This window comes from Pantherophis guttatus, chromosome 4, assembly GCF_059756535.1.
Source record: "Pantherophis guttatus breed Tessera chromosome 4, ASM5975653v1, whole genome shotgun sequence".
In the NCBI taxonomy this organism is placed as follows: Eukaryota; Metazoa; Chordata; class Lepidosauria; order Squamata; family Colubridae; genus Pantherophis; species Pantherophis guttatus.
This window is the reverse complement of record NC_142066.1, coordinates 124,213,545-124,237,614: the sequence shown is the minus strand read 5'-3', so window position 1 is coordinate 124,237,614 and position 24,070 is coordinate 124,213,545. Positions and strand designations below refer to the sequence as shown.

The 24,070-nt window shown below is 34.0% G+C and overlaps 1 protein-coding gene across 3 annotated transcripts in view; it reads right to left on the bottom strand.

Moving 5' to 3' along the window:
- The window catches only part of DGKB (diacylglycerol kinase beta), a 296,607-nt gene that overhangs the window by 231,439 nt on the left and 41,098 nt on the right, over positions 1-24,070 (bottom strand). For all 3 annotated transcript variants that reach the window (XM_060685674.2, XM_034402586.3, XM_034402587.3), the window contains 4 exons: positions 15,062-15,179; positions 10,610-10,698; positions 8,174-8,290; positions 2,840-2,938 (listed from right to left, as the gene is read on the bottom strand). In XM_060685674.2, coding sequence (XP_060541657.1) covers positions 2,840-2,938; positions 8,174-8,290; positions 10,610-10,698; positions 15,062-15,179 — 423 coding nt within the window. The remainder of the gene's footprint in view (positions 1-2,839; positions 2,939-8,173; positions 8,291-10,609; positions 10,699-15,061; positions 15,180-24,070) is intronic.

Below are 24,070 nucleotides of genomic sequence, written 5' to 3'. Positions count from 1 at the left end.
TGGACCCAGTTGATTAGCCCTTAATGGAATGTAACTTTCTCATGAAAAAATTCTGACTCTAAACAAATCCAAGGTTAAATCCTTGCATTATCTTGCAACAATGCCATCATTGTGAAGTAGTTGATTAATTTACAGGTTTGGAACAGATTGTTGGAAATGATGTTGCCTCTCTCCCTGATCATATCTTAGAGTGAGATACATTTAAAAGGTTCCTCCTTTTCCTCTGAAGAAGATTCCTCAAAGGGCTTTGATAAGAACGCACTTAATAATGACATCATTAGATGTGTCCTGATGACATCTTATTACTTTGCAGAAAAGAGGTGTAGTGAATGCTCTACTGGTTATTATGAAATCAGTCTAGGGGTAACATCACTTTTCTATTTTTATAACATTTTCCTCAGTATTTGCACCATTATTTGCTGGTTTCACTAACTGTATGGTTCATCATAGCACTGCTGTATCTGTGACCTGAAGTAATTTAGCTACAGTATGTAACATAACCATACTGGTTGTATGATATACACACAATACATCTTGAATATGAAGGATCAAGACCATAAGAGAACTGCACAGCAACAATGCATTATATGTATTTCTTGTACTTTAAAAAACCCACAAAATTTTAAATCTTCATACTTACAATGAGCACATTTAAGCTGTTCACTGTTCGCTTAAATATATGTGACAGGAAAAAAAGGCTAGTTTGATATTCTGTAGTGAAGTTAAAAACCTGGCAAATGTATATTATGCAGTTTTGCTCATTTATTCAAAATTCCATATTTCCATTTGGTGAAAACATCATGTTTCCTAATGTTAAGCATTATATACTTTTGCTAAATAATATGCTATTCCAAAAATACAGAATAATTTATCACATAATTAAGACTGACATGCCTCCAAAAGAATTCCATCTTTGGAATAATTTCCAATCAGCTTTAATACCCTGGCATTTTTATATTCAAAGGTATCTTAATTTTAAATTCCATACGCAAAGGGATACCATATTATAAGCTTCCTAGAATATATTTGGTTATAGTTGGTTAGCCAGTTGAATTCTATGCAACTGAGACAAGTGACTTATCCCCAATTAAGTAGTCCATCAGACTTCAATAAATTATAAATTACTTTAGGGTGACAGCATAATGGGTACTGAAATGGGTACAGAATCTTAGTAAATTAATTTATCTCACAATGATTACCATTCTTAAATCAAATTTGCTGCCATGCAATTATATACTCAGAATAGCAGTGCTCTTATATTTGCAGATTCTGGCTGTGTTTAAATTACATTAGTATAAGCAACAGATAACCCAAAGGTGCTTTTTTCAAGAGACAATTGGACTTTGTTTTTCCTTGAAGACATTTTGCTTCTCATCCAAGAAGCTTCTTCAGTTTTTTATTTGCCCTAAGGCCCATTTAAACTAAGTATCTAAACCTAATCCCATAGATTTAGGTTTATACATCTATAAATTATATTTACAGTAATCATCTACTTACAACAGATAGTTTAATGATTGTTCAAAGTTACAACTGCAGTGAAAAAGTAACTTATGACCATTTTTCATACTTACAACATAGCAACTGCTCTGTGGTCTCATGATCAAAATTCAAAAGGTTGGCAACTAAGGTTGAAAATTTATGGCAATTGCAGTGTTTCAGGCTCACGTGATCATCTTTAGTAACCTTCTGACAACCAAAGTCCACGGGGAAGCCAGATTCACTTAACAACCATGTTACTAATTTAACAACTGCAGTGATTCACTTAACAACTATGGGAAGAAAGGTCATAAAATGGGGCAAAACTCACTTAATAAATGTCTCAGTTAGCAACAGTTAAATTTGAGCTAAATTGTGGTCGTAAATCGAAGATTATCTGTACTTTATCCATGGATTTTAACATGACTTTAGTGTAACAGTATAAAGTGTCATTTACAAAGATTTATACTTTGTTGCAGGCCAAGCAACTATAGCCATAAATTTGTTGTGTTTTTACTGTAAATCTTGATTTAAAGATTTAAGATTAAATTCTACTGTCTTCTCTGTTTGTGTATTCTGACATGAAAAACCTTTGTAGGACCGATCACAATATACGTCGCACTGAATAATTGTTTTGTAAACAATGAAACTTATTGTTCTATATTACAACATAAAGTACATAATGTGGATATGTTGCTTGCTGCAAAGGATGTCATAATTCTAGATTAATTCTGTTTGAAATCAGAGTCCTCAGTGTTAATGTCAATTCCAAACAAAATAATCTTATAAAATTTTAGAAAGTTAAGACATTTTGGGAAGCTGGTTCCATAAACAACAAAGGATATATACATATTTTGTTTTAACAATGGCTGGTAAATTTAAGCAATGAAAGCACAGTAGGATTTATTTTCACAGAGGCAGACATTCTTTCTGTGGGTGTGCATTATACATTTGTTACTGTTTTCTTTGTTTCCCTATCTAACAATCAATGAGCAAGATTCTGTCATGCAAGTAAATATGCCCCATCATAAAAATAGACAAGAGTATTTTATGGAATTTCTTACTTTTGTTTCCTTTTGGGAAAGAATTGCTTTACTTGCAACCACCCCCCCCCCCCCACATGCTGTAATTCTCAGTGTTTGCTGAATTTTGATAGCATAGTCAGAAAAGCATTTAGGGGCTGTGAAAAAGCATTTGAGAAGCTACCATGATAATTATGTATCAGAAGAACATTATTTTTTATATGTTGTAATTTGTTTGCTGGTGAACCACTATTTTGTCAATATTTATCTATTACTAGTAAAATTGTATGATGTAGATTTAAACACAACATGATATGTTAAAATATACAAGGACATCTTACCAATACTACTGGACAGATTGAGATGGGAGGTAGAATGTGGTCCTTCAGAATACCACAATCACATTCAGGCTTTAAATGTGAAGCACACTTATTATGGAGCTGTAACAAAAAAGAGATAAAAATATCACTATGGATTAAAACATCAATGAATTTAAATATGCCCAAAACAACATACTATGTTTCAAAATACAAAAAGACTCAAACCCAACAATCACAGAAATCTCTGTTTTATTTTTCTAATCATAGCATAACTGATAAAGGAAAAAGACTAAAAAGTTAGTGTCTTTAAAGGCTCTTGTTAACAATGATGACATAAAACTAAAAGAACTACATTCTATTTTATGTTTTCCTATATTTTCTATATCATTTTTTCTGGGTATGTATCTCTGCATAATCTGCCTTTTGTATAGAAGTTGTAGGCAATTTACATGGAGTAAGTTCATTTAACACCAGAACGAATCTATGAAAGACATTGTGATGATAGAAAACAAAGTGACTACTGAGTTTTTATGACTAAGAGATGATTACAACAAAGGACTTTTTGTGTATTGTAACAAACTGAAAAAGAAAGCTGCTACTCAGAACAGAATCCACATGCCTTTTTTAAGAGCAATAGCACTTAGACTCATATACTAATGCACCATAGTGCTTTTCAGTACTCTCTGAGTGATTTATTTTGCTCCCAACATTCTGGGTCCTCATTTTACCAACCTCAGAAGGATGGAAGGCTGAGTACAAAAAAAAAAAATCCCTTACATTCTAGTAATTGTTTTTTGAGATAAGGATTTTTAGCTTTTTCTCAATTACTGTTACTTCTGTAACTGTTGTTGCTGGTACTGCTGATAGTAACATGTTAGAATTTAATATTTTGTTTTACATGTATGCTATCATCCTTGTGAATAAATAACTCACAGACGGGATGAGATTGCTGCCAGTCCACATTTTTCATCAGCCAACTGGGTAAAATATTGTGTACACAAACATCATTACACATACACAGATATACAGAGAAAGGAGGGAGGAAACAGCATTTACAGATCTTCTGGATATGCAAATATATTCAATAATATTACCTAGTTTAAATCTATAGGGAGAAAAAAATCAGAATGTATTGTGTTGTTGATTAAAAGACAAGTAAAGAAATGCTATTAGCACAATCTTAAAAATGTTTTAACAAAAAATTAGTCCCATAATTAAACTCTTTGAATTTTTTAAAATTTAGTTTAATGTTTTAATTGCAATCTTACAATATAATCCTAAACATGCCTATTCAGAAGTAAAGCCTGCATAGGTCAAATGAAATTATGAATAAAATAGTGCAAATGGTACTAAAGACTAAAAATAGAACTCTTACCTGAAAAAAGTCAAATACTATTCACTTTAATTGAGTAAACAGACAAATACATTATAAAATTGAAAACAATACTTTTTTACAACTTTGGATCATGTATAATTTGCTCAGGTTTCCTCCTAGTGTATGGAACTTCATTGATTTGATTAGTATTTATAGTGTGGATATTTTATTATTTTTAAAGTTCTATATTGTGTTCATTTTGTTTCAGGGATGTAAAATATTTATAATAAACAAAATAAATAACACAAAAGTGAATTATAATAGCACTAAATGTTTATTACGTTAATATCCAAATAAAATGATTTGGAAATAAATAATTGTTGACTAACATGAGGTAGATAATTTAGCCTCTGTGTTCATTTGCCATTAATTAGCATAGTTTTATATCAATATTTTTTGCTATCAGATATGCCGGTTTTAATTACTGGGAAATATCCTAACAAATTAGGCATACAAATTGGATGTTTCTCATTTATACAACATAGTTAATAGGTAGCACATAAGTATTTGCTTTAACAGGTGATCTTCCTCAGTACAGTAAAATATGTTGTCTAGCAGCTGTTCCATAAATCACTATTCTCTGGTTTGAATGAATGATTTAATTTTCTTTGGATAATTTATCCATGTTTATGATACGAGATTGATATATCAAACTTATGATATATTAGTTTAAATATGAAATATGCACCTTTTGCCAATTACATATTCTTTAGAGAGAGAGATCTAGCAAAATATAATTTGACTGCTATATTTTTGAATTTGAAAATGATTGGCAACTAATAACACCCCTCTATACATTAATCATTACTGCAAAAATACCTTTTTCTGGTAGTTTCCTAGCAACCAAAAAGAGGTATAGCAATTTTTCCCCCTCAAGTACTGAAGTTTTATTGTGGTTGCCCTATAATCTAAAACATTGTTATGTTAATTCCCATTTTTAGTAGTGAAACCACATTTGCCATAATTAATATACATTAATCCATGTACCATCCAATCAAAGCATTGTTACATATGAGGTGATAATTAACAGTTCTCCTACTTAGTCGTATGCTATCAACAGCTTAATCTTCTTATTATGTAGAACTAATCTTTGAGAAAACAAGTAAGATGTAAAAGTTGTTGTTTAATATTAGATTACAGAATGCATAACAATATCATATAATAACATTACAGAAACTCATGGGTTATTTCACAAAGAATATGTAACTGCAATTATTGCTCCTATCACAAGTACTCAGAATATATTCTTTACTTTTTCAGCAAATCCTTTGAATGTTTTCATCTTAATTTATATAAAACATATATTTTAATGATTTTTATTTATTTTTCTTAATCCAAGACACTGACAAGCACAAAATCCACTAGGTGTCAAGACTGAATTTGATTGGGGTGTGGGATTGTTTGTATCCTTGAGTACTCTGACATGAATTCAGGTAGACACAGTTTGGAGCTGAAGGGGGATAGAGCCTTCAGCCAAAACAACATAGCTAGCTGATGTATCAAGTACATTCCAACGGCTGGCTGACCAGAAGAGGAGGAGATAAATCGCCAAGCAACCAGCTCTCAACTTGGTTGGACAATGTGAGTTTGTTTCAGTGGTGAAATCTAAAATTTGTTACTACCGGTTCTGTGGGCGTGGCTTGGTGGGGAGGTAATGTGACTGGGTGGGCGTAGCCAATTTTTTTTTTTTTTTACTTTTAAAACCATGTTTTCTACAACTTCTTCAGCGAAGAGGTTGTAAAAAAATGCTTTCAAAAGGCTCTGACGATCCCAACAGAGTTGCCTGATCGGCAGAGGTTTTTTTTCTTTTAAATGCCTCTGACGATCAGGCAACTCAGCTGGGATCGTCAGAGGCATTTAAAAGAAAAAAGCCTCTGCCGATCAGACAACTCAGCTGGGATCATCAGAGGCTTTTAAAAGCGTTTTTTCTACAACCTCTGAAGAGGTTGTAGAAAAAATGCTTTTAAAAGCTTTTGAGGATCCCAGCTGAGCCGCGTGATCATCAGAGGCTTTTTTTTTTTACTTTTTAAAAAAAAGCATTTTAAAAGCATTTTTTCGGCCAAAGAGGTTGTATAAAAAATGCTTTTAAAAGTAAAAAAAAAAAAGCCTCTGAAGATTGTGCGACTCAGCTGGGCATTGGGAGGGGGGCAGGGATTTTTGCTACTGGTTCGCCGAACCACCCGCCTCAGGTGATCCGGTCCGAACTAGGAGCATTTCACCCCTGGTTTGTTTTGAAAATTTGAGAAACTAATATTTATATTAGAGTGGAAAGCGTGGGAACTTCAGTACTGGATTTCCACCAGTTAGTGCCAAGATGGTGTATCTAAATAAATTTGTTCTTTGAGGAAACAGAATGCCTCGGAGTTTAATTTGTGATGGGTACATCACTTGGAACCTGACACCAGGATCTCATACACTTTTTATTTCTACAAAAAACTATAAGTGTTGCTTGGGCTTCAGAATTATTCTTATTTTTTAAAAAAATGAAGAATGGAAATCCAATGATGTATTTTGAAATATTTTAGTAGATGGCAGAAGTGGCAAAGTTAACTGCACTAGTAAGGGATGAGAATATAAATAGTTTTGTGGTTACTTGTTTCCGAGGAAAAAATGAAATGTTACTGTTATAGAAATGACCTGTAGTAATTATTTGGTGTAACTAAAAAGTTGATACTATAACTTTATTATGTATCTTATTGCACTAAAAAATTGGAAGTGGAATTGCTTTTCATTTCTATTTTTCATTTCTTGTTTATTTATCTTCTTTATCCACTTTCCTTTTCCTCTTTTTTCAGTCTTTATTTCTATTTCCATTTTATATTAAGAAAAAAATAGTAGAAATTATCTTGGATATTTCCAAGAAATTACCTTGGAATCCATGAGGCAGATAGGACATGTTGGTTTTAACTGTGTTGCATTTGTGCATGTGTAAAGGAGCATGTATACTGCACGAGTCAAAAAGAGGGCCTATGAATATATTTACAGACCCCTCGCATCCTGGATATAAATTGTTTCAACTCCTACCTTCAAAATGACGCTATAGAGCACTGTATACCAAGACAACTAGATACAAGAACAGGTTTTTCCCAAACGCCATCACTCTGCTAAACAAATAATTTCCTCAACATTGTCAAACTATTCACATTAGGCTGCATTACTATTGCTATCGGTCTTCTCATCATTCCTGTCGCCCATCTCCTCCCACTTGTGACTGCATGACTGTAACTTTGCTGCTTGTATCCTTGCGATTTATATTGATATTGATTGTTTCCTAGTATGATTTGATTGCTTATTGTACCGTATGAATGTCACTTGGTGTTGTGCCCTGTGATTCTTGATGAGTGTATCTTGTCTTTTTATGTACACTGAGAGCATATGCACCAAAGATAAATTCCTTGTGTGTCCAATCACACTTGGCCAATAAAGAACTCTATTATATTATATTCACCGTTTATTTTGATGTGGGAATGGCAAGTTTGAAAATGTTTGAAAATGTTATTTTAGGGTACAGGAGTGCTTTGTATTTTGTCTGACATTTGGTTATGATATTACTGTTTGATTTTTGTATTTTATTAGTACTTTATTTTTGTCTTCTAGATATATATTTATTATAACTATGATTGATTAAAGCAGTCTTAGAGGCCTTTTTGTGTGTGTAAATGAGAAACCTGTTCATCCTAAAGTCAATTTTTTAAAACTCCAAATGAATTAAGACTCATCTTAGTAACAAAGAGAGGTTGCTCCATTTTTTTAATGTCATCATCATAAGGAATTTGTATCATGCTACGATTGTACATGTGCAATTATTTTTAAATACTTTGGTCCTAACATTTATGCATATTTATTTGTTTATTTATGAGTCCTATTTGTTGCTACTATTAAAATATTACTTAAATTGTTTTAGTAGCAGTAGATAAATACCGTGCTATAAAAACTCAATTCTTTCTATCACTATTATTGATACTATTGCTAATACTTACTGTGATTTGGCACCACACACAATGTAACCCAGTCAATCCTTGGTAACATTTAACAATTTTATGACATTTATCACATTTTGTTGGACAATTTCCTTCCACCCAAAAGTGATGCATAACCTAGAAAAGGACAAAAAAAATTATATTTATGCCAATTTGCACCAAATAAACTACTGCCAGATAAAGAAATATTATGAAGTTCAATAGTTAATGCACTTACAGTAAATAAACAGCAGATTAATACCCAGGTATTAATACTATAGCAATAAACCTTATTAAATCATAAAGCAATACACCTTACTAAATAGTAAAGCTCTGACTTGTCTTCCACTGTTTTGGAGAAAACATTATCCAAATAAAATTATTAATCCTGAGTATCTGCTCATGTTTCTTCCCCAAAATGGGTCTCACAAATAACATTTCCAGAAAATTACCTTAAATATTTTTTTAAAAAAATTAGTGGATGCTATACTTTAGATATCCTGTAATATTTAGAGTAAGAATTTAAATAAGTAGGAACTTTAAATTGACATTGGAGACAACATTGCTTCCCCAATAGCAACAGAAAAGCATTCTTTCTTTTTTATTACAAGGTAGGAACTATAGCAGCCTATCTTCTTCAATCTATATTCTTCAGTAATGTTGATAATTCCTCAAAAAAAACATGCACACTGGCAATTCTGGAATTCCAATTCTAATGCCTCTAGAGGTCCATACTTTCAGATATTTAACAACTTGCTCAAAAAAAAAAAAAGTACAAAATCTAGACTTATGTTTCTATATGGATGGGATATAAAGAAATTTCAAACTAGCTACCAGGACTACTCATAGGAAGACATCCTGAACAAGAATGTCCAAGGGCACTTCTAGATAGCTGCATTAAGTATAACTGTACACTTCATTAGCTGGCATTAACATAAGTTACAAGTAATAGTAACAGAGTTGGAAGGGACCTTGGAGGTCATCTACTCTAACCCCCTGCTCATGCAGGAGATCTATACTAGAGATTCGAACCGCTGAATTGCTGACCTTTCTGATCAACAAGCTCAGTGTTTTAGCCATTGAGCCACCTAGCCAGGCTAATCATTGCTGATCTCTTAAATTGCGGCTGAAAAGCAGGGTTGCCTTCATTGACTTAACATGCAACAACTTAGTACATTTAACTTGTGGACTTATTTCCTCTTCCATCAAACATCACTTGCTGGTGAAGAAAAAAATCACCAATGCTCTCTTTAACAGGAGGCGGTGTACAGATTTGACAAACATAGGTAAGTATTTAGAATAACTGTTTTAGTAAAGTTGTCACACTATTTGGTATCAAGTACATAGTTGCTTGCATCTGGGCTAGTTCAGAATCAGGTTTAGAATAATGATGAAATTCATGTTAAAAAATAGCAGACTGAGAAGTCATGTGTATGGAAGAGAGAGAGCTCCACTGCAACCAGTTCTATAAGGGAACGGGAGAAATGGCAGCACCAAGAAGTAGTCTCGGGGTAGGCAAAAGGTTGTAGCACTTTGTCCTCCAAGAGTATAATAAAATAGTAAAAAGTAGAAGCCACACAAAGTCCCTTGTCAGCAGAAAAATGTAATGCAGTCATTGGTGAAAGAATCAGCAACACCAAGATGACAAATCTGGATCCCTTTCCTAGTCAATTAATCTTCATTGCAGCAGAAGATTAGCTTTCAGAGTTCGGGTCTTATTTTTAAAGCACGGGACTTGTGCTCTTTTAAAAGAATGCTAAATTGTTATATGTAAGGATTAAAATTACAAGATCTAGCCAGCACTTCAAAAAACATTGGTCAGACATTAGGCAGACAGATGCTCTGCAGAATCCTGGCACCCAGCATCTGCTGCAGCCAAAACTAAATAGGCATAGTGATCAATGTCCAGAGACTAGAAGAATGGAGTCATGAAGTTGAAAATGACCAATAGAAACCAAGTATACCACTGAATGCAGTCAGTCACATCATTGATTATGAAGCATGCTAGACAACATCTATAACAATTTTATGTCAGAAGAAGATGCAAAATACTGTTTTAACCCAAGGAAAGTAAAGGACTTTTTAAAGTGCCTCAACTGAGGGCTAGAGATGAGATGACACTTCATTATAAAAAAATGAATGCTGCTATATATGAGTGCCAGAGCTATGAGGTATGAGGATTAACCCCAAATCTCCAGAAATGTTAAGTAATGGAATCATCATGGAATCTTCAATGACATTATGTCTTAGATTACTGTAAAAGCTCATAGAGAATGTTATGCAGCTACTTACAAAGCTATCAAAGCTATATTTGGCACACATGACTGATATATGCATATACATATTATACATTGTCATACATATATAAGTACATAACAGTCACAAATGCCTTGTATATACAAAAACACACATATACAGAGGCCCACAAGAATTCCACAGACATCAGTGTCAGCTTACTTCAGTATTCTTTTTTGATTTCACATATGTTTTGATACAAGATGCTGGTGCTCTTGAGACACATCGCTCATGGACAGTGTACTTGCAAACTAAAAGAAAAATATAATCACTATGAAAAGTTTTGCTAAATAAATATGAATTTTCAATAGCCTATTCACTTCTCATTCAGCTACAATTTATCTACAAAGAATTATATCCAGTTAACTCTAAAATAAAAAAGATGGTCCAGTAAAGAAAATAAGATTAGCAGAGTTGGAAAAGAATCTAAGAGTACTCTTCAATAGCAACTTTTGATTAAATCAGCTCTCACTAAGCTATTCACAATAATTCCAAAATCAAATCAAATAAGTAGAAGAAATGTAATTGGCAAATGTAAAATGTTTTCCTGTCATTTGCCAAGATGAAGAAATCTATATTTTCTAAACTATAGGCATGAAAGCAGCTGGTACAACTGAATATGAAAGGCAATGAGTTTGTCTTTCTCTAAATGGCTAATTAGTCTTGTTTCCAGATAGTAGCTTGCTTATTTATTTATTTATTTATTTTTGATTTGTTGTCAATATCTTCATTTCAGCAAATTAATTCCAACTATTGCAAACTTTACTATTTTCTAAGAAACACAATATCATTTCCCTTTTCCATTCTGATAAGATTCAGATTTGATTTAACAAAACCTTATATTTTTGAATTGATGGAAGTTAAGATTAATGTATCTCTGTGACAAAGATTTAACACCATATTGTACAAAAAGTAATGTAATTACAGTAGTTGAGTTTATCTCAGAGGAATCATTGCCTAATTTATTGAAGAACAAACCTAAATTAAAATAATAGACTAAAATTGTATGAAATAATAAAATATCTCTTCCCATTTACAAATGCTATTGTAAATAGCATTTGTAAACTATCTTTTCTTTTTCTTCAGCTGAAACTAAAGAAAATAAGGTGTCAGGAAGACTATCCAGTTTTTGAATGCTCAGCTCCATTCAGTCACCCCAACTCAACTCAAATTAAGGAACTATAGGATTGTAAAAAGGAAAAGGAAACCTAAGGAAATGCTATACAATCAAATCTAGTACAATGGAAAGTTATTAATCAATAGACCAAAGAAAGCAACTTCGTTGATGGTCAGAGAAGGCCATCCCTAAAGTCTCTGGGGTGACAGCATAATAAAATTTCTACCAATATCTCAGAAATAATAAATTGGCTATTTTAACTGACAATAAGGAATCAGAGGAGTTTATCCTTAGCCAATGATGCCCATAGATGGATGGAAGGCACTTAATAGTGTATTTTAATTTTCAAAAATTTAACACAACATGAAACAGGAACATGAAAAGAGAGAGAGAATATAACATTTTGTTCCCTCTCTTTACTTCCTCTAACTGCACTCTAAAATGGATAACTCTGAAGGACGGCAGTTCTTCAAGTGACTGTGTTCACAATGTTGACAGGGATTCAAGCAAAGTTCCCTGTGAAGCGGCATTTTAAATTAGTTCCCTTGCTTCTAAGAATAGATGTATTTTTATCTATATCTGCACCAAAGAACAAACTTTCGCCTTTTTCATGCTTCATCAGGAGAATGCCATGGAGAGGAGAAGAAATAAAGTTATCAGTAAATTTTAAAAAAATAAATAACAAAGCTAAATGAGGGACAAGAAAAAAGTAAGTGCCATAGAAAGCTATGAGCTATGTGGGACCATGAGAAATGCCTCAATGGACAGATTATGTTGAATTTTTGTATTGATTTGATGTACTGTATTTCCCCAAAAATAAGACCCTGCCTTATATTTTTTTGAACTCCAAAATAAGCACTTGGCCTTATTTTCAGGGCGATTTTATTATTTTGGGGCATGTGGGCTTCTCTTGCCAACTTACCTCATTTCCAGCTCTGTCTCCCTAACCCTAACCAGAAGAAATGGCAGGGACCGGCTGCACATGTGTTTAAATAATTTCAGGGAGAGCTTATTTTCAAGAGGGGCTTATTTTAGCGCATGCGCTCAAAAGCCTGATTGGGCTTATTATCAGGGGATGTCTTATTTTCAGGGATACATTATCTTAATGACAGAAAACAATTTATTGAAATAAATCAAAGATACCTCACCTGTCTACTATTAATAAGCATTAAAAATTGTCTTTCTTCAAAGAGAATTTAAGAGAATATCCTGAATTAGAAGGTTACTGTATTTCTTAAAAGGGGATGAAAATTTAGGTGCGTTTTATACACCGAATGTAATCCCACCCACTCACTGGCCCCCACCCTTTGGCCTCTGCCTTGCAGCTGTTACCTCCTTGCAAGCAAACAGCAAGGAAAACCTAATGCTAATCAAGCTATGCTGAAAACAAAAATGAAAGTAAAGCAGGCTGTTTGCTGTAAGGAGGCAAAATTGCTCAGAGGCAGAGGGAGATTTTTTTTTTCTTCTTTTCCTCACCAAAAAAGGTAGGTGCGTCTTATACTCCGGTGCATGTTATACTCTGAAAAATATGGTATATATGTCATCGGCTTTCTGGTGTACCCAGCTAATAGGAAGATTTAGAAACTGATAAAATGAATTTGATGTAGAATTGGTACAAATGATGATCATATTATTGCTAAAAACTAAAAAAAATCCTTACTAAAATGGAAACAGGACGAATAAGTAAAAGACAGTGTGATAATCTGGGTAAACTTTTAGTACAGTGTATTTCTTGAAAATGTTATCAATCTGAAGGTACATTTTTAAATCTTTCATGGACATGTAAGTAATCTAGAGAATATTGGGACCAAATATGTATTCTGATTCTGAAGATTTTAAAGGTAAATCTACAATTGAAATCAGGGCCTTTCCTTTTGGGGTTAATGAATAAACAGATTAAAAATTGTTGTGGAAATTTGTTTTTATATATAATAACAGCAGTTAGACTTGCTTTGCAAAGGTGGAAGGATTTAGAAATGCCTACATTGGACAAATGGAATTCCATTAAACTGATGGAATTGACAGAGATGGCAAAACTGACAACTTCCAAAACCGACAAATTTTAATTTTACCTGGAAAACTCTCTTTGACTTTTTGCAAGAAACTGAGAGAAATGAAACTTTGATTTTGGCATTTGATTATTAGAATTACATGGAATTATAAACATAATCTACTGTTTATTATAAACATAGTCTACTGTTAATTTTAGTTGAATATTTATCTATATCTATACCAAAGTGGGTTGGACCTTTCCCCTTCACTTTTTGCTTTACTTTTTCTTTTCTTTTCTTTTCATTTCTGCATTTATCTTGCTTTTTGTCTAATTTTTCATTTTTTTTTTTGTTTTCATTTTGTTTGCTTTTTAATTTTATTCATGTTGTTGAAACTTAATAAAACTGTAAGTATAAAAAGTAAGCATTACAAGAGGACTAGAAGATCTATGTTGTTTTTATTTTCTAGTAGACTGTAATGTGCCTGTAAGCAAAATCTGGTTCAAGAGCCATTTAGTAAGATGTACAGCACTTGGTCCTGGAGTTTGAGTACCAGAATTGAACTGAGCTCACCGACTTTTCATACAACAATTTGCACTAATGAAATTGTGGAAGCTACCTTCATTTCACAAGTAATTAAGAATGGAAGGAAAGCTATTTTGTCAGTGCTGCTGTTAATTAAATTAAAGTCAGAAACTTTTCTTTTGATCACTTTTGCATTTAAAGATGAGGGAATGAATCATGATGGGATGGAGAGAATAAGAAATAAACATTGCTAAAACAAAAGAAATAAATAAAAAAGCTAAATGATGGACAATAAAAAAAGACTTAAAATAAAGAAATACAATATAGGGTAAAACAAATGACTAATGTGCTATACTTAAAATCTGATCTGAGCACATTAACAATATAGACATTATTTGTTAAATTCCACAAAATGAGGCAATGGCTAAGCTTACAGAGTCATGATTTCTAGCTCAGCAGTACCATCTAAATGCTAAAATATACCAAGCAAGAGATATTGGTTTTAGTCCTCTATGTAGCGTGATACAGAAACTACTTTTTGACTGGCAGAATTATTCTACGCTGGCAAAGTTGAACTGAACTGTAAGCCACTTTTCATTGCTAAGTATGACCTCTAGACTCATTAAGATATGTTTTCCCATATTGCTTAGCTTTGTGTGTATGTGTGTGTGTGTGTGTGTGTTTCTCTCTCTCTGTGTGTGTGTGTGTGTTTCTGTGTGTGTCTATTTGTTACATCCACATGAATCAATATTCAGTAATTGTTTTATTGATGTGCTATACTGGATATTTACAAAGGGTGTGAACAACTGCACACACAAGTTTGGGCAGCACCCAAGTACAATATTTGTCTTCACTGTCTCATTTAAGACTACTCACAATAGCCTAATCTAAAAGCTCTTGGTCAAAAAAACTCTGTGCGCTAATCAATCATTTTATCTAGGTAACAAAGCATTAGCAGAATCAACCAGGATGCATACTCACACGAACAAGAGAGACCCTGTTTGCCTAATCCTACGAGCATATTCAAACAGAGATTACAGTAGGCAGGCTTGTTGAAGTGTTTTAGTCTCCATACATGCTGCCCATCATCCTTCACATTCTGCAGAACACATAAAAAGAAATGGATTTCATTTAATGGCATAAAAAGAAAAACCTTTAAGTGCCAATAAAAATTGAAATTGACTCAAGAACATAAAAGACAATCTGGTTCTTCATTTATTAATTTTCAAGTGATTACAACATAATTTTTCCAAAGAGACATGTAGAGATATGGTAGCAAAACGGAAGACAGGGAGCGTTGGTAGTGGAGCTGAAAACTCTAAAACTTTTTAACATAAATTATTAATAAAATGATTTTCCCAGGTAACATGCATACCAGCATACTCTAAAGGATAGGCTATAAATGCTTACGGCTTATTCTGCTACAGCTACAAATTCAAGGGTCCCTTGATGCATAGGGCTTTTTGAAAAAATATTATTTTAGTATTGGTTTTTATCTTTATCACAGGTTGTGAATGAATAATGATAAAGGTTTAATGAAAATGTCAGCATTCCAGAATAACCCAACTCCAATTAAAAACTCAGAGATAAGCTTCATCTCAAAATCTTCATTTATTGGAATAGGTATACTGGCACATCTGGGAAAACTCGAATCTGAGAATTCAGGGTTTTCCCTCAATAAAGCAAAACCCCATATCCAGCCCCTGCACCCATCAGTCCATTACATGGCCTAATCACCATCTGTCCCAACTTGGGACACCACTGCAACTACTCCTCCTCCAGATGCAGGAGCACCATGATGGTGACTGAAAAGAAGAATGCTATTATGTCTAACAAAAATTGCTCTAACAAATTCCCCCTCCTACTTTCCCAAGCGCAAGACAGTGGCAGCGTGGAAGCTTCCGTGGTTAATATGGCTTCCAAAGCTGACAGAAAACATCCTAATTAAAATTGTGACATCTTTACTTAGGTAAAACTAAGTACAATAAACAAAAGGTCAAGAAGACAAGGCTTTCATAATGAAATATTTGTCTATTAAATAGAACTTGAATTAATGGAGGACTGTGCAACTAGTAAATTGCTGCTATTTATTCAAAAGAATGGCCACTATACATGAACAGAACATAAGGACCAATCTAGTTGACATAAAATACAATATATTCATTTAGAAGATAGCATATTATACTTTCAAAGTATTAATCAAAGGACAATGGTCTCTTGAAACTGCTTATGGGGACTTTCAATCAGTTCTTTAAGAAAAAAAACCTTGTGTTTTTACATATGTTCTGGAATTCAAAATAATAAATATAATAAAATGCAATCTTTAAGCCTAGCATGTGTTATCCCAGTTCAATGTGGGTCTTGACTACATATAGATTTTCTTTACATATTCTCCTCAGTAAAATTTTAAAATCATTTGCTCTTATCATTATTAAAGTCAAATGCTTTAGAGAAATAGAATGTTCCATAGCTAAAAGAAAATGGAAGTGCTTTTGCTTCACTATATTTAGTTATGTTGAAATAAAAGAAACAATGCAATTGTTCATGAAATTAGACTTAGAATGAAGGTTAATATCAGCAACATATAATAATGACTAATTTTGGAAAATCAATGAGTCCTACCAAAATATGGAACTTGACATTTTATAGATGACACTAGCTTTATCAAATCTAGGCTTTAATTTTACAAAGTAGAAAAAATATGCTATTTATGTTAAAAAATGGATTCAATAGTTCCTTATTAATTTTTAAATGTTTTACATTATAAAAACAAGAATATGAAGGAATATGTTAATTACAGGTTTCATTCCTAAATCTATCTGTAACTCAAATTTATATATAAATCAGAACTAGTATTTTTTACTATTACTAAAAATGGCAGACAACATTTTACTTCCTTGAGTCAATGAACCTCTGAAACTATGAAATGTTTTCAAGAACTGCTGAAAACCATTAAAATCAGGATGTATATTAAAAATGCACAGCTTCAGTAGTTCATGAAAACCTAGAACTACACTACCTACGGTCTGACTTAAGCTTAGTACACAAAATTGTCTGCTACAATGTCCTATGTGTCAATGACTACTTCAGCTTCAACTGCAATAATACACAGGCAACAATAGATACAAACGCAATGTAAACCACTCCAAACTCAATTGCAGAAAACACAACTTCAGCAACAGAGTGGTCAATGCCTGGAATGCACTACCTGACTCTGTTGTTACATCCTCAAATCTCCAAAACTTTAACCTTAAACTGTCTACCGTGGACGTCATCCATTCCTAAAAGGTCTGTAGGGGGTGTGCATAAACGCACCAGCGTGCCTACCGTCCCTGTCCTACTGTTCCCATTTATTCATACTCATTTAATATGTATATACTTATACCTGTTTATACTTATATGTTTTTATGTTATGGTCATACCTATACTTGTTTTCTCATACATGCTTGACAAACTAAATAAATAAAAATAAATGAAAATATTGCCCAGCTTTAGTCACTTTTTACTCAAGGAAGGGGAATACCAGACACCATTTTCAGAAGTTTACAGCCCTTTGGGTTGCCATAAATTGGATATTCTTAACCCAGAACTGTATTCTGCCAAATGCCAATGCTATAATATGCATTTTTATAACTGTCTCATATTATAAAAACATATGTAGTTCCTTATGGATGGTAATATTTTTACTTGTTAGTTGTTAAGCTTACTGGAAATATGCTTGAGCCAAACTACTGCACTAAAACATTTAACTCATAGTCAATTGACATGGATTTGAGAACATTTATGGTAGTAAAAATGTTTCGTGCCTCAAAAATATAAAGCCTTGATCATGCAATAAGTTATTTCCATATCTGAGTGTTCAATCTCTGGATACATTTGGACACTGGGACATTATATACTGAAGTTAATGGTTGAGTTATGTTTTCCTTTTTCAACTTAAAGGAATAGTTAAGACTGTTTATACAACTTCTTCACTTGACTCAATGGAAACTCTGCAAAGTGCATTCAGAGAAATATAATGAACTCTCATTTTAATTTAATATACTTTATTTGATTTGGTATGGCTGCCCATTCCAATAGGCTCTGAGTGGCTCACAAAATCCAAAACAATTAAAGCAGTTAAGATCCACGTACACAACTTGGTAATTTTTGTTACAAAGTACAAAGTTTTTTTAAATTTTGAAAAGAAGATAAATAATAGCAGGATCTTCTTTACTTTCTCAAAGAGATGAACAGGCTCAACCTGAGGACAGAATTAAACATGTCATCAGTTTGGAGTCATTGTGTTTCCACAAGAAATCCAAGTTCAGCTTCTGTGAATTCCATTGGCCCTTATCTATCAATTTTGCTTGATAGTTGCAGATCAAATTCTTGTGTAGGTATCATATAATAAACTTTTAGTGCTCGGAACAACTCCTTTTCCTGTTACTTGAAGCTAACATTTGCTTTTATTTATTTTGTTAAGTTATAAATAGTTAGGATGTTGTGCAGATTCTAATAGGTGTTCTGGAACATCTGATAGTGCTCCCATGCACATAAACTTGGGGATATTTATATCAATGGGACTCACGTGTTTGTATGTATCTCTTTGTTGTGTGCGTCTATGCGTGTGCATAAAATACTGTTTCAATTCTGTAAACAAAAATCATATCATATGAAAATTGCTAAGCAAGGCTTTCCTCTTCGTTTTACTATCATGCCTTACATTTAGTATTATTGTGTATTTCAAATAAAAATGAAGAAACATTATTTTTATTACATCTTCATCTAATAGTTTCTGAAAATTCTCTAAAAGAATTGCAAATGCTCCCTCCTGTGGAAAACCTAAATAATAGCAATGAAGCAATATGTTCTGATTAAGCAATTTTTGGCTATTATAGTTCAAAAAGAGAGTTTGGCAATTAGCTTTCATCCGCTATTAATTTTCACTTTTTTATGGATGTTTCCTATTTTCCAAAAAATAATTTTTGGGGAAGGATACTGGAAAGAACACGGCTGAGAAAATTTTGTGAATAAAGGAAGTTGTAATAAATGTCTTATCTGGACATACTCTGAGACTGGAACAAGAAAGGGAAAAAATTATGGTTCTTCACACTTTTAGAATATCTCTGGATAATCTTCATCACAGAATTATTCACTTTCAAATTTGAATAAAAAACACATACTGCTCACATTTTCCAATACTAAACAAGCAGTATTCACAATATTTGTTGTTGTTAGTTGCAAAGTTGTGTCCTACCCATCGCGACCCCATGGACAATGTTCCTCCAGGACTTCCTGTCCTCTACCATCCCCCGGAGTCCATTTAATCTCATGCTGACTGTTTCAGTGACTCCATCCAGCCACCTCATTTTCTGTCGTCCCCTTCTTCTTTTGCCCTCAATCGTTCCCAGCATTAGGCTCTTCTCCAGTGAGTCTTTCCTTCTCATTAGGTGGCCAAAGTATTTGAGTTTCATCTTCAGGATCTGGCTTTCTAAAGAATAGTCAGGGTTGATCTCCTCTAGGACTGACCGGTGTGATCACCTTGCCAAGGGACTCTCAGGAGTCTTCTCCAGTACCATAGTTCAAAGACATTAATTTTTTGGCGCTCAGCCTTCCTTATGGCCCAACTTTCACAGCCATACATTGCAACTGGGAAAACCATAGCCTTGACTATACGCACTTTTGTTGGCAGTGTGATGTCTCTGCTTTTTAGTATGCTGTCTAGATATGCCATAGCTTTCCTCCCCAGGAGCATTTCTTGGCTGCAGTCCCCATCTGCGGTGATCTTGGAGCCCAGGAAAATAAAATCTATCACTACCTCCATTTCTTCCCCATCTATTTGCCAGGAATTGAGAGGGCCGGATGCCATGATCTTAGTTTTCTTAATGTTGAGTTTCAAGCCAACTTTTGCATTTTCCTCCTTCATCTGCATCTCTGAGGTTGTTGAACTGACAATCTTAATTCCAATTTGTGATTTATTTAGACCTGCCTTTCTCATGATGTACTCTGCATATAAGTTAAATAGGAAGGGCGACAGTATACAGCCTTGCTGAACTCCTTTGTCAATTTTGAACCAATCAGTGGTTCCATGTCCAGTTCTCACTGTTGCTTCTTGACCCACATATAGGTTTCTCAAGAGACAAATAAGATGGTCTAGTACTCCCATTTCTTTAAGAACTCACAATATTTACTATATGGCATATAAATATTAGGTATTTATATCGAATATGTAGACACTTACAGTGCTTTAAATATATTTCATGCCAAATGAAGTAGGACTCTCCATTATTCTAGCCAAATTTATGATCTAACAAAGCAGTGTTGAGTGTTCCACAGGGAATGCACATTGACAATCATTGTGGCATTAATCTTGCTTAGCTAGATCGTTCTCTATGGACCAATTCAGCTGCAATCTTTTTTATACTTGGGCCTAAATTTCCATAAGTTTTTTTTTTCCTTTTTAAAGAGTCATCTGTTCAAAGCTTCAGTTGGTTGATTATAAGGTAACATCCCTAATGTATTTCTTACAACTTTTGAAATAACACATTACAGCAAAATACTTTTGCAATACAACCCTGACATCTAGTGGAGAAAAGGTAGTGGAGAAAACAGTTGAAATTCCAAACATATTCATTCCAAAAATTACTGCACATTTAAAAAGCTATATATTCTTTTTTACCAAACTAAAATAGGTGTTGTTGAAAACTTGTGGTCGATTTTCACACAGACATGTTTAAGAAGCAAATTAACAAGGAAATAGGTAGCTCAGAACAATTCTGGAATATACACACAGAGAGAAACAATGAAGTCCCTTTCAATTCCAGTCCAGTGTCATAAAAACATATGTTATTTATTCCATCAAATCCCAAACAATTTTGGGTGATTAAAACAAAAAAAAAGCCTACTTATTAGAAGAAAATACAACAGACCAAAAGAAACAATAAAAATTGTTCTAAAAGTGCTATAGAAATCGAATGACCAAATTAGTTAATTAATGAAACAAAGTACAAAGTACAACACTAAAGTCAAACCAAAAGAACCCATCACCACCCGTGCTGACACATTGTGGACCAGCAGCAGCTTCAGCATGGGCTTCAAGGGCAACAAAGTGCATTACAGTAATCCAACCATGAGATGATGAAGTCATGAATCTCTGTCTGAAGTGCCTCCTTTTCCAAAAAGGGTACAACTTGTGAACAAGATGTACCTATCTTGGCCACAGCTTCTACCTACTTACTTGACTTGCTAGGATTTGAGAGGTATAACTGGATTTCATTTGCATATATATGTTAAATTAGAGCGGCATGGTAGCCTAATGGTGAAGACTCTGGAAGGTTGAAAGTTCAATCTTACGTAGCGGCAGATATTTCTTTCCTAGGGCACAAAGAAAAAGAGTTCCTGTGAACTCTGCGTGGTGTCAGGAAGGGCATTGGGTCAGGAAATGCTCAGCTCCATCTAGTCACCCCAAATTAAGGAATTACAAGATTGTAAAAAGGGAGCTTTTTATTCATGTTAAAACAGCAGACTGTGTCATCCAATGGTTTCATACAGATGCTTATCAGCTGGGCAAAAAAGTATAGAACCCAGCACCACCCCAAAAGTGAGGAGCCATGGGTGCTATTTCTCTCTGCCTGTCAACCCTGATCAAAGCTGGACACAGAAATTGAAAAATCACTGTAAATTGGAACCTTCCACTTTAAGCTGGTCCAAAACAATACCATGGTCAACCATATTGAAAGCTACTGAGATATCTGGGAGCACAAGTATAAATGCACTCATCTCAATTCTACCACAGGTATGAACAAATATGACTAATGGAAGCTTGCTATCAAACTCTGGCTTGAAACCCAGTTGAAACAGATAAATTTAATCTATTCCCTCCAGAGCTCACTAAGTCTGACCATCCTCTTCCCCTTCCTTAAAATGGAAACCAGATAATCATTTTCCAGAACTGTTAGTTCCATTAATGTCTTATTTAAATAAGGTATAAGGCTGAAGGAATTACCCCTTCCCTCAAAAAAGCAGATATCAATGCACTGACCAACCTGGAAGTGATCTCCTGAGTGACTTTAACCATCTGGATCTAACAAATTGGTGGCCAAGCTAACTGACTGGAGAATTGATTTTACTTCATTGGAATACAGGACCAAACTCATTCTAGATAAATACAGAAGGCCTGGTCTGGGTACCTTGATTCGACCCATCCACTCAGAGTCCAAGTCAAAGCAAAGTGCTTTTATTATTTTTACAAACAACTCAAGGGGGCAAATATATCCAACACATCATTTTCCTCACAACAACAGCCTGTGAGATGAGTTGGACAAATGAGAGTAACTGGCCTAAAGTCACCCAGCTGGCTTTTACAGCAAAGGCAGGGCTTGAACTCACAATCTCTTACTTTCTAGTCTGGTGCCTTAACCACTCGAACAAACTGGCCTTCCAACTGGCATAAAGATCATCCCATTTAAGATTACTTGGTCCAAACCATATAGCCCTCTTTGTGGCATGTGAAATTCAATGATGGGCCTAGTGTAGTGTCAGAAGTAAAGAAGACCTTGTATGAGTTAGGAAGGCTAAGCAGTCTTCTAAGAATATTGCACACTAATACAGCTGATTCAGTATGTCCAGAAATCACATGAAATAAACAGTAACATAGTTCACAATTTTTGATGATCTTATTTTTCATAAAAATCTGCAGCAGTTGCATACCTCAGTACACAGCTGCCACACATATTTCATGAAAAAAGCATCACTTCTGAGAAATGCCCTTCTCCTGTTATTTTATCCAGCAAAAAAGTCCACTGTCAAATTAATTAGCCTTCATAATCCTTTGACATTATTTCATCCAGCCAGCAAAGAACTATAAAATGGCTGTCTGATTTTGCAGTGTAGAATCCTTAGTAAATAAATTGATATTTTCAAAAGAAACATATTTGATCTCAATAATTTCAAATTAAACAACCTGGGCATTTGTGTAGAATGCAAACTGTGTTTTTCTACTAGAAAGTAACACCAAATATATTTGACTATGTAAATAAATTGTGTTCATAATGCTGAAAATCTCACAAGAAGCTGAAGAGTTTATATTTGTACAAGTGAAATTGTAAGGATTTATTTGGTAAATATGAGGAAAAATGAAATATAGTTTAAAAACTATAATTAAGTTTTTAAATTTTGATCTGTGTGTTTTCTATTGACATTTATTAATAGCATAGTAGAAAAATACTTTATGACAGTAGTTGCATTATATAAATATGATTTGGTTAATTAATGAATTAAATGCAATTGTATTGAATTTTAATTTTATTCTACATCCTAATTGCACTAGTAAGGGTGGCATATCAGAAAGATTTTACATTTATTTCAGTATGAGTTTTGCCTGCTGAGAAACTGGAAAAGTGCACACAAAAAAGAATAATGAAAGGGATATAAGAATAAAAGGTTGTAACTGCATTTATTTTATTTAAACTAATAATAACATATATGCCTCTATTTATTTATACAGTTTATATATTTCAAAAGATGAACTGTACTGGGGATACACACACAGAGAAAAACATATACATACACACATATAGGTAGCACGACAGCTCCCTCAGTACCTGAATGAATCGGCTTATCGGAATCCGTTCCAGTCGGGCTTCAGGCCTGGGTACAGCACGGAAACGGCATTGGTCACATTGGTTGATAATCTCTGGAGGGCTCGGGACAGGGGTTGCTCCTCTGTCCTGGTCCTATAAGACCTCTCAGCGGCTTTTGATACCATCGACCATGGTATCATGCTGCACCGGCTGGAAGAGTTAGGGGTGGGAGGCACCGTGTTGCGATGGTTCTCCTCCTTCCTCTGCGACCAGTCGCAGTCAATGTTGGCAGGGGGGCAGAGATCAACCCCGAGGCCCCTTGTATGTGGGGTGCCACAAGGGTCGGTCCTCTCGCCCCTTCTGTTCAACATTTATGTGAAGCTGCTGGGTGAGATCATCCGTGGTTTTGGGGTGAAGTACCACCAGT